Source organism: Saccoglossus kowalevskii, assembly GCF_978046115.1.
Source record: "Saccoglossus kowalevskii chromosome 4 unlocalized genomic scaffold, keSacKowa6.1 SUPER_4_unloc_1, whole genome shotgun sequence".
Lineage (NCBI taxonomy): Eukaryota > Metazoa > Hemichordata > Enteropneusta > Harrimaniidae > Saccoglossus > Saccoglossus kowalevskii.
Genome location: NW_028188616.1, coordinates 261,269 through 273,673, shown reverse-complemented (window position 1 = coordinate 273,673; position 12,405 = coordinate 261,269). Strand labels below are relative to the sequence as shown.

The following is a 12,405-nucleotide window of genomic DNA, read 5'->3' as shown; positions in this document are numbered from 1 at the left end:
ATGGTTCATGTAGAGAATACGCTCCATACTTGACTATAGGTTACATTGAGGGTCCTATACACCTAGAGATACATTATATAGTGGTACCAGACACATCTACACACATGTAGAGGGTGCCAGATGTCAGTCACATAGAGTACCAACACATTGTAGAAGTATCAGACTCCATACATGATTACAGGGTTTCAGAATCCAGACACATGAAATACAAGATACCCAGCACATTTTATAGAGTACCAGACTCCAGGCACACTATTTAGAGAATACGTACCAGACACATTATATGATGGGTACCCAACACCATACACATAGAGAGGGTACCACTTGGCACATTTGATAACGGGTACCAGACACATTATTAAAGGTATGATATCTGGTATCATACACATATGAAGGGTACCAGACACAATACACATATAAAACTTACCACACTTAACACACCAGAAATATGGTACCAAGAGTACTATAGACACTGAATACATTAGATACATTTAGAGTTAACAGATAAATTGTTTATTCAGCTTGTTCTGCTTGTTTCAATGAATAACGTGCACCACTCTCCTACAAACCGATACCTGCTATTAACTTACAAACCGATACCTGCTTGATATGAATCTGAACACAAGTTTATTGATTTGAAGTGACTGTCCTGGTTTATTTGATCATATTATATCTGGTCATTTCATCATTTTCCCATGCATGTCATCTTTTTTAATTCACCAGCTTGCTATGAGTGGTTATATTATTGTTTTGTGATTTATTGGTAACATATCTAAAAGAAATGTTCTCTTGTTGTGTTTTTTTTGCTGTAACTATCTATTTTAGGTGGTCCAATGATGGATTTGGCAATTACACTTATTTCAAAGTTCTCAGGTAACACTGCTCGTGTCCATAAATCACTCCTTTATCTCACTCACACAAAATCACATATTTTTTATACCTTTTAAGGCGCTGAATCTATTTGGTATAGAGGTTCTAAATATCATATATTTACATAATTATTCTTTAATGCATCACTAAATTCATATTCAAGATAATTTTACCTTGCCCGTACCATCAAAGATGGAAGGGAAAGGTATATTAAGGGAAAAATTTTGTCCGGCGTTGTCGTCGTCGTCGTCGTTGTCGTCGTCGTTAATAATTGTTATTGTGTGCATGATAACTTTACTAATTCTATTCCAAACTTCATCAAACTTGGTCACCTTGTTCATCAGTGTAAAGTCTTCCCTGAGTTTGAACAACAGATGTCCTGTATGAAAATATCATGCAAAAATTGAGAAAAACTGATAAAATATTTCGACTGTTTCTACTTGACTGATCACTGGTGATACACATCAAAGGTCACTGATCTCAGTGGAAATATGCATTGTTGTATGTGTTCAATGAAGCAAATGATTTATCTTGTAATAATATCCTTGGTAATGTATCACAGAATCCCTTACTGGGTTTCAAAACCAACTCATGGAGAGATTGCACAGTCTGATACACATTTGCAAACCTACCAATAAATCTTTACAGAAAACAAGATGTCAGAAAATCAATATAAGCACTCCTATGAACTGGGTACCAAACTTTGATCAAGATCTGAAGCTAATAGAAAATATGTTTAGTTCAAAGTTATCAAATCAAAAACAATACATAAAAAATACATAAAAAGCAAAACATTTCATCCACATTTTGAAAAGAAAATTGTTCTAAAATATATGTATTCTGTATTTGACAGTTCATTCGACATATGAAAACTCACAGGAATATGTTTCAGCTATTAGAACAGAATGATAGAGTTTTTATAATACTAGTTTAAAAACTCACTTCAAACAAAGATTGCAGTGTTTGAAGATGTAGGTTCTCAGGAGGCAACAGTACTGTTGACTTCTCCCGCCACTGGACACCAACTAACTATTTAAAGCAGAGCTTGCAACATGATAGCTATTCATAAAGGGTGTTTTTTTTTTACTTTTCATATAATACAGTAGTCACACAATGAGGCAGTTCATATTTGTCTCAGTGAATCATTAATTTTTGACAGACACCTGTACAAAATACTTGGACAAAAGCCAGCTAAGATTTTCTGTTATCTTGCATGTTTTATGAATCTATTCACGTCTAAATGCAGCACTTTTTTTTTGCAATGAGGCATTTGTTTTTATACTAAAATATCTGAATTACTTTGAATAAAGCTCAAAAATTATGTCCCTTAAAATAATTAAACAAATAAGATATTTACATCTTTAAAGGACATTCGGTAGACTGATTCCCCACTGTTAGTTCAACCCCAAAACTTTTTTGTATTCAAAATTAATTATGACAATGTATATTTATATTGAAACAAACTATGTTAAAGGGAATTATATTATATAACAAAGGGCAAGGTCACCAGAGTTCAACTATGTTTTTTGTTGCCATAACAACAACTAATTTTACACTGCACAATCTATGAACCAACTAATGTTTAACCCATGAGCCCAGAAAGCTTAGTGAATTTAGTGTTGCCTATACAAATACATTGCTAGGTAACTAACGATATTGATCAGGACTGGTAATTGTGCTCAGTACATTCACTTGATTAGTAAGGTAAATGACATTTAAATTGTTCACTTGAATCAAATTTTGCACTACAGAGCATATATGCAATGCATTATTGGAGAGAACAGGAAAACATTAATTTAAAAATTAAATATAAAATGCAGCCATAATAATTGTCAAATATACTTTGGAGAAAATGCTGACTGAAATGTGTGAGAAAATCAATTGTGTTGTTCATTCCATGTAATCTATAGTAACAGTCAACGAATAAAACACAGTCACTTGTAAAACATCACTCAAATTTCTCAACACCCCAATGTTTTGTGCAAACCATGACTATATGACAAAAGTATATTACCACTAGATTCCTCAACCAATCACCTGAACACTCTTGGCTTAACATGAGTTTGTCAGGAATTGGCTAATATTTCAAAAAGTTTCTTCAAACCTGAGGCATTTCAGAATTTCATTTTTGGTATCAATGTATTTCTCCTATGTGTAGGACTGGATAAATAATGTTCTAATTTTTTTTTGTTACAAGTGACTGTGTTTATCTATATTATTACTAACATCCACACTTGTCTGTCAATGTTTCTTGTGTATAGCAAACCAACCCAAATTTAAAAAAAAAGTAAAACATATGCCTTTCCAAATTTCTGATTGGTAACTCACTTTTCACTCTGCTGCACTGTATACCATTGCCTACAAATAGTTGCTACAAATCATATAAAAAGAAAAACAATCCCCTCAAAAAATCCTGAAAACTTCAAGAATGAAAGTGTCAGTTGGCAATTAAAAAAAACATTGACTTTATTTTCTGTATAGTTTCAGCCATGTTTATTGTGACCAGTTCAATAATATTCCAGAAATTATATATTTTCAAAAACTGTAATCAATTCTGAAGGCAATTTTACTTGATAGCAGCAGCTCTATATTCTATGTAGAATCATTTCAATGATATCATTGACATGTAATTCTAATATATGTATTATACATGTAAATATTTTATTGTGATTTATACGATAAGGGTATGCAACAATGATTGCATGTATACTTGATGAAGATTCTATTCCAACATATTTCTGTGTTAATGACATTACAGAATGTGATTGACACATGCCATATTAATTTGATTAAGGAATCAGAATTACCTGCAAATATGCAAGAAAAGTGAAATTACTCAATTTATGTTATTTCAAATGGGATCTTCAGTGCATATCACACTGATTGCAACTCTTATCTTATCCTATATAGGATTGCTCATTAAACAGCATTTATATAATGAATGTGTCACTATTTTTGGTTTCATAAAAGTTTATACCATGGTATAATATGCCTTCACCATATGAACTTGATTTTACTATGTTTTTTATTTTTTTTTTGTAATGTAATTTGCTTTTTATTATGCAAAAATCACATCACAAGTCATTCATTTCATTATTTTGCTTTTCTGTGTCACAATAAACAATGTATTGTGCTTTGAGTACTGCGAATGATGACGGTAAAACCGGTGCAGGCCTGATTGGCAGCTAAAGCGGATCAGCATTACATTCCATGTCATTCATCCTTAAGTTAATGTTTTTATGTAATGTAATTTGGTTTTTTATTATGCAAAAATCACATCACAAATCATTCATTTCATTATTTTGCTTTGCCTTGTCACAGTAAATAATGTATAAGTACTTTCAGTTCTGCAGAATGGTGATGGTAAACAGGTGCAGGCTGGCAGCTACGGCATGGTGGATTTGCATTACATTTCATTTCATTCATCCTTAAGTTACTTTGCAATTGAAACTGCACAATGTTAAAAATGCACAGTTTTGATTGGGCTCCTATATTTCTATGTTGACATTATGTTTCATTTGATAGGAAGCCAGATTCTGCAAGGAAGAATTTGAGAACTGCAGGATCTGTACCAATGCCTAGTAGACCAACTACATGCACTGCTACACCCAGAGAAAGATGGACCACTCCAAGGGTATGTAATACCTTACTTGTCACCCAGGGTACTTCAAAAATCATGATTTTAAGGAGCAGGCACTTAGTTGATCAAGCCTCAAAAATTATTATATATAGGGAGAATATTACATTTTTGGGGGGAAATAAAATTGTAAAATGTGTTTCATTGTTATTGATTTCCACAACACTTTTATAATGAAGAAAGAGAATTGATCAAAACTATGCACACATTTTATTACAATATAATTTATATACCATCAGAATTTATTATTATTAAGGTAACTCCTGCCATGATGGTTTCTGCAATAATGTAAAATGTTTTATTTTAGCTAGAATTAATTTTTGCTGAAAAGACATTTTGGGTGTTTTGTTTTTAATTTATTTTCCCTGATTTTTGGAGAGATGAATTTAAAGCATACAAAAAAGGTATATTTGCCGGATTTTATTTTCACTGAATCTTTTCTTCAGCAAAAATTAATTCCAAGCAAAAATAAAGTATTTTACAGTATTTGACCTGCAACAACATTCTTACCTGAGAGGTCAAGTCTGTTATTACCCAACCATAATGCTGTGTTGTACTGATCCAACTTTCTGAGGATTATTGAGGATTGCTATTGTTGATGATGGTATTGTTTACAATGCAATGTAGAACTGAATTAGCAATGTTTAAATATGATCTTTTGATACTGATTTTTCAGACTGAATGTGGTAGAAGTACCACCTGTGATGGCTGTCAAACGATCATGTCGAATTGTAGCTTTGATACACTTGTTCACCTCCAACTCATGATAGTCACAATGGAAAAAGATGTTCATGACTTGTCAGTTCAATTTGGAGCCTTTTGGAAGGGGCTGGGATATTAAGTTAAACATAACCTTGAAAACAGCATTGGTGCTAAATTAAGTCATTTTTCTGCATTTTTAAAGGCAGAATATATGTATGATCGATTAGAAAAGTGTGAAGTAGCATTAAATGCATTTTTTCCATTATAATTTCTACATTATTGTAGTATTATTATAAGCATGCAATACTTGTTTTTATTACATATGTACTGCAGTTTATTTTGATTCATCCCTGAAATCAAAATCGGTATTTCCACACCCCATATGCAAATGAGGACTGAGTAGTCAAAGGACCAAGTAGTCTCTTCAGAAGCACAGTTTTTCGAAACATTTCAGAAATAAGCAACATTTAGAAGTACGATATTTTTCTCTTGGGGTACATGAATATATAGTTGCCGAGTAAAATGAAATTTGAACAACAGTAATGGTACATTTAGAGAGTCACTTATTTTGACTAAAACTAATATCACCCATGCAATAATGTTTTTAGTATTTTCACGGTCGATATGCGAATGAACATGGTATTCCATTGGCAACCAAACTATTTTTATTTTGTAAACAAATTGTCGTCTACTATTTTTATCCGGTTTAAATCGTTCAGCAACATTTTTGGCATATTAGGTGTACATCACATGGAATACTACAATTGGGAGAACTTAATGTATGTTGACCACCTGGAAACTGAGTTTTATAAACCCTGAAAGGCTCTCGGAAGATCTACTCCTCGCGAAATCAGCAATTGCAATGGAGCCGCAACCATCGACATCGAGGTAACAGGTTTCTGCTGGCGACATTGCGGCGTTACTCAGTTCCAAATAAAGATTACCAATAGCATGCAGCGACGAAAGTCATTCCCGTCAGTGAAGTACCGCGGTTGCATGGCATGTTTGCCAATGCACAGATCTGTGGGGGAACTTTTAACTTCACCATAAAATGTGTATCATAGTTGTCCAGTTCAAGTTATGGTTCTGTTGTGGCCCCAATTAAGCGTCCATGAGTTATTTATTCGGACAGTGACTCAGATTAGTCATCTGATTATTTTATTTTCATACATTTTAAGTACATTCATTCTAGTTATTTTCAAAATATTATCTTGTTAACAAAAATTCTTTATTGTTGCAAACACCCTATGTACTCTTTTTTACACGGGAACAATAAAGTTCATTCATTCATACAGACAGTGTAACGCGTTCTACACTGGTACGCGTTGCTAGGGCTATCTTGGAACAGGGCAATGGGGTTTCCCACGCCGGTTTATTTCACGTTCTTTCTAAAATAATCAAATATGGAACATGTGTAATAATAACAGAACCCCACACCCTCCCTGTGGCTTTTGTTGCGTATGGATTCGTCATTTCTGATGACTGAAAAAACATTTTAACATTTTTTGCTGCAGGAGAGTACTAGCAACCAAAGGGTGAATCAAGCTGCTAGTCACATGACTACATCTGTTGATAGTGAACTTGTGGCTAAGATGGTGATGGTAAACCACCTCGGAGGTGAACAGAATAGAAGACCCCGGTAAGACCTTCAGTTCATACACATTCATGTTTCTATGGTGTGTTTAGAAGTGACATGTTTTTGGAAAAGGTATTATTGAATGATTGATTGTTAATTAACTTTTCTTTTATAATATTTAGGACTAATTTAAGAAACATATTTCTTGAAGAAAGCATATAGTTAATTTGTTTGTACATATTTGTTAATTTAACCCCACTTTGCTATTATCCAGATATATATATATATTTTATTATTAGTATTTCTGCTTATTGTTATGTAACAATTGCCTTGATCAGCTTTCAACAGTAAAAAGCGATGTATACCGGGGGGGGGGGGGTAAGTAAATTAATAAATTATAATTAATATTTTGAATCATATTTCAGAAGTAGAATGGGAAGAATGCCAGGTGTGAGTGGGTTTGAAGCAGTAAGTAACAACTATTATGTATTTATTTTACTGTTTTTAAAATCACAGTGTTTTCATTTCAATGTTTGTCATTTAACAGCTTATTAAAAATTTTATACAAATTTTACATTAGAATGCAACATTGCATTGAACTTGATTTTCATGAGAACTGAAATGTATTTGCTTTTCCTTAGTATTTGTTTTATGGTACCATATCAAACACAACATTATGGGATGACTGTGGGTTATAGAGATGGTAGCTTTGACAGATTTTATTTTAAATATTAATTTTAAAACATTACTGGCACTTTTCAGGAACTTCCGAGATTACCACCAACATTACAGTTCCTGTCTATCTCTGGACCAGTTCATATTAAAGGTTAGTAAAACTTTTATAAAAGAGGCAATTTTTGACTCCCGTGTGCGAAGCACAAAAGGGAGTCTTTGCAGTTACCCTGTCTGTATGTCTGTATGTCCGTATGTCTGTATGTATGTATGTATGTATGTATGTCACTTTTTTTGTTCCACCGTTATCTCAAGAACCACTAATCAGATTTTGGTGAAACTTGGTACATAGATGCTCTGGGATAATGCGCAGAGTTGATTAGGTTTTGGTAAAAATCTATGAATATTAATTACCTAATTTGCATGATAATTAGCTGATTTTTAGCTGTTCCATGACTGTTCCACTGATATATGAAGAACCACTCATTGGATTTTGATGAAACTTGGCACATGGATGCTCTGAACTAATGCGCAGATTTGATTTGTTTTTGGTAAAAATCTATGAATATTAAATACCTAATTTGCATGATAATTAACTGATTTTAAGCTGTTCCATGACTGTTCCACTGATATTTGAAGAATCACTCATTGGATTTTGATGAAACTTGGCACATGGATGCTCTGATCTAATGCGCAGATTTCATTAGTTTTGGGTAAAAATCTGTTTATATTAATTACCTAATTTGCATAATGATTAATCAATTTTCGGCTTTTCCACTGATATCTCAAGTACTAATCATAACATTTCAATAAAACTTGGTACATAGATGTCATATGAGACTGCACAGATAGTTTTTAGGGTAATATCAGTACATATTAATTACCTAATTTGCATAATTAATTAATTTTTAGCTATTGATATTTCAAGTAGTAATGAACACATTTCAATGAAACATGGTACATAGTTACTTGAGAACTGTGCAGAGACCTAATTAGTTTTTGGAGAAATATTTGTGCATATTAATCACCTTATTAGCATAATTAGTTAATTTTCAGCCCGTCACCTGATATCTCAAGTACTAATCATCACATTTCAATGAGACTTGCGACATAGATCTTCTAGGACTATGCAGAGACTTGATTAATTTTAGGATAAATTATTGTGCATATTAACTACTAATTTGCTTAATTAGTTAATTTGTCCTAAGAACCACTCATTGAATTTTAATGAAACTTTTAAAGAGTGCTCATCACATTTCAATGAACCTACATGTGTAGGACTATACACCATATTAGTTTTGGTAAATATTTATGCTTCTTAATCACCTAATTAACATAATTAACATAATTAATTAATTAATACTGATATCTCAAGTATTGATCATCACATTTGAATAAAACTTGGTACATAAATGCTCTAGGACAATAGACAGCCTGATTAATTTTGGGTTAAAATCTGTTCATATTAATTCTCTTAATTAGCACAATAATTTTTTGGTTCTAATCACATTTCAATGAAACTTGGTACATAGATATTACATTACGCAGATCTTATTACTTTTACATTGCGCAGACCTTATTAGTTTTACACTTAAATGTGTTCATATTAGTTACCTTATTTGCATAATTAGTTTTCTGCATTTCCATCAATATCTCAAGTTCAAGTAATTTTTAATTAATTTTTAATGTGTCTCCAATACTCTCAGCACACGGGAGTTCTTTCTAAGCTTTCTTTGATTAATTTTTAATCTATGCAATACAGAATCAAGTTATAACAATAATGTTATGACTACAGCCTATACATTTAAAGAGCACCTATACTGCTATGAGGTTGAATTAGTTTGAACACTTCATCTATAGTTGTAACCATATAACCTTACGTAATAGTCCTTGCTCTCCCATTTTCTACACTGAACAAATTTGCAAATTATGTTTGTTAAGTGTAGTTGGAGGGAAGTTGTTGTTAGATTAAAATGTCACCCTTCTATAGTTTACATCACATAAAAACAAAACAGCGTAAAAACTCTAAAATTTCACCTACTCTAAAAATTTGCTCGCCTTGTTATTATTGGGCGAATTTTTGTAATTTATTGACCTTCTAAATTTAGACCTCACCGGAAATTGCTCACTTATTTTTACTCAAAAAATCTGTTTAGAGACATGACTTTCTATGACTATTCTATTTCTGCAACTGTATATAACCCAACTTTTATATTTGTAAAATTTTTTGATCTAAAAAATCGACTGGTCGAAAATTTATTGTTATCTTGTATTCTAAAAACCTGACTGTTTTTCAAAAAAAATTAATTAAAAGTGGTCGAAATTGTAGAGAATAAACATTAAGTCCAAATCTGTAACTCTTGTTTCTACTGTCATTTCTTATAGTCAAAGGACAAGAAGACAATGAGTAAGTATTATATTACTAGTGATATAGACTTAGTAGCAATTTTAGTTAATGTGCATGCTTCAAATTTGGAAACTATGATGAGACAATAATGTACTTATAAATCATTGAGTAGAATATGTTTGGTGTGAGTTAAATGGGTAACTTTTAATATGTTGTATTTTGTTTGTGTTTGAGTGTTGGTGTGAGTTAAGGGGTAACTTGCACAATTATGGGGAGGGGGTGTTACATGGACCTTGTGAAGTGTTAATTAATCCACCTCTCTGGTGACTAATCAGGTTCACATGGAAGATTTTGATTTTAAGAATTATAGAAATATATAACTTGGGAATAAATTATACATGTTCACTCATAGGTTTATACATTGTCTGAGATGCGTATTCCTGCCATCCATCGTTACTTCATAAATATTGTTTTGTGTTTGTTGGAATTTACTAGATTTACTTGATTGACATTGTTATATATTGTCTTAATTCAGATCTATGCCAGCAGGTCCACCACAATCACCAAAGGAAAACAACTCTGTTGCACCCAGTGTGACGTCCAGCAGAGACAACCTGTCATTCAACAGTTTTTCAGGTCAAAGCTCTGGGACTCCATTCTTTGATGATACACCAAGATTTGATGAGATATTGTCTAGTCTCGCTACAACACCCAGATGTGAGAGTAGTAGAATGGAAAATGTCACTGAGACAACAAGCAGTGAAGAGAAAGGACCAGAGGGAATGAGTGACAACGTAACAAGCAGTGAAGAGAAAGGACCAGAGGGAATGAGTGACAACGTAACAAGCAGTGAAGAGAAAGGACCAGAGGGAATGAGTGACAACGTAACAAGCAGTGAAGAGAAAAGACCAGAGGGAATGAGTGACAACGTAACAAGCAGTGAAGAGAAAAGACCTGAGGAAAAGAGTGACAATGAAATCATAACAAATTTGGATGAAAATAAGACCACTGAAAAGTCACCTCAGATTACAATAGCGGATGATATAACTATGATGACTGAACCAGATAAACAAGAATCAGAAAATATCAAACTTATGTCTGGAGGTTTACCTCTGAGTACTTCCAATGATGATGTAACAAAACAGAGTGAGCAAGATGAGGGAGAAACCGCAAAAATCAAAATTATGCAAGCAACTGACAGATTGAAAGCAGATGATAGGGGGAGGAAAGAAAATGATGATCAACAAACAAACAAATCATTGACAGAAAACTTTGAAACTGATGAAAACAAAAGGAATATTGATAACAATGAGGAAAGACGTAACAATCAAACATTTGAAGGTACCCAGCAGCCCCCTTGCAGATAGGGTTATGTTTTTTTTGTGCATGCCATTTCACTGATAATCATTCCAATTAACATAAATTTACATGTTTTTTCATAATCCTACTACCGGTAATCGTATCATACCAATCTTCAAACTCCAAATCAATTTTTTTTTTTTAATGATCATTTATATAATTTCTATAAAAGAAAATAACACTCACTTCAACTTTTTTTTATTCATGTTTGACTAATAATTTTGATAAATCTCATTTTGTTTTATCCATCGTTGCATTGTTTCCATGGCACTATTATTTGTTCATTTGTGTTTGTGTTTATAATTTTTGCATGTGCACTATTTCACTTCGCCATTCCCCTCACCATTAACTGCAACCATCCTCACAATTCAAAGCACTACCTTCCAAAACTAGTTTGAGACCCCCCCCCCCCAAAAAAAAAAAAATTTCAAGAGGATGCTGATGGTAAAAGTGAGGACCTTATATAAAAGATGCTCTGGTTGTCATAGGGTACTGTAGTGATGACAATGATGTTACCATGGTGATATATGATGAAGATGGACCTATGCATTTGAGTGGTCATCCAGTGTCATTCAATCATCATTCAGGTAAAGATTCTTATTGTTTAAATAGTTTCCATGCTTACCATGATTTTAATCTAATTTTGTGTTTGTGGTATTTTAGATTAGAGTTGTTAATGCCTGTCTGTTGTTTGTCTGTTTATCTGTTTTTAACAACCATATTTGATCTCAAAAATCCCATTCCTGTTTGCTTGATCAATATGCATGCTTATAAATAAGTTTCCACAGATCAGCAAAGTGTACGATTGATGGTAGTGGGGTCTTAGGTGACAGTTTTTTATAAAATAATATTGATGGTGGTCCCCTTTTCACCTCTTACATGGGGTAAGTACATGATTGATGTTAGTGAGCCCTCCTGTGGTGAATTTCTGTTAATGTTATCAACAATGGCCATTTGTTAATTCTGAGGTCAAGTAATAAAACATTGATATCTATAGAAGAAGCAATGCATCACCAAATACAATAATGGCTAATAAATCCTATGCTCTTAAAATAGTTCTGTAACTATAGCAATATCAGGGATAATACATGCACAACTAATATGTGTAGTTTTGAACAGCAAAAGCAATTCATTTTCATTAACTGATATCACATTGAACTCCCAAATTATCTAAGTCTCATCCCAGTTTAATGCTCCAGTATATGTTTAAGTTACATAATTACTGTCTATATGATCAGTTAT

General features: G+C 32.8%; 2 protein-coding genes across 2 annotated transcripts in view; both read left to right on the top strand.

Annotated features, from left to right (window-relative positions):
* The window catches only part of LOC100367864 (uncharacterized), a 44,556-nt gene extending 33,140 nt beyond the window's left edge, over positions 1 to 11,416 (top strand). Inside the window, exons 13-18 of the mRNA XM_085496227.1 lie at positions 4,396 to 4,504; positions 6,724 to 6,848; positions 7,211 to 7,253; positions 7,548 to 7,611; positions 9,843 to 9,864; positions 10,340 to 11,416. Of these exons, the coding sequence (XP_085352353.1) occupies positions 4,396 to 4,504; positions 6,724 to 6,848; positions 7,211 to 7,253; positions 7,548 to 7,611; positions 9,843 to 9,864; positions 10,340 to 11,171 (1,195 nt within the window). The 3' untranslated portion in view covers positions 11,172 to 11,416. The remainder of the gene's footprint in view (positions 1 to 4,395; positions 4,505 to 6,723; positions 6,849 to 7,210; positions 7,254 to 7,547; positions 7,612 to 9,842; positions 9,865 to 10,339) is intronic.
* A 188-nt stretch (positions 11,417 to 11,604) lies between these two features.
* Positions 11,605 to 12,405, top strand: part of LOC144345461 (uncharacterized) — a 58,085-nt gene continuing 57,284 nt past the window's right edge. The window contains exon 1 of the mRNA XM_085496224.1: positions 11,605 to 11,750. Coding sequence (XP_085352350.1) covers positions 11,681 to 11,750 — 70 coding nt within the window. The 5' untranslated portion in view covers positions 11,605 to 11,680. The remainder of the gene's footprint in view (positions 11,751 to 12,405) is intronic.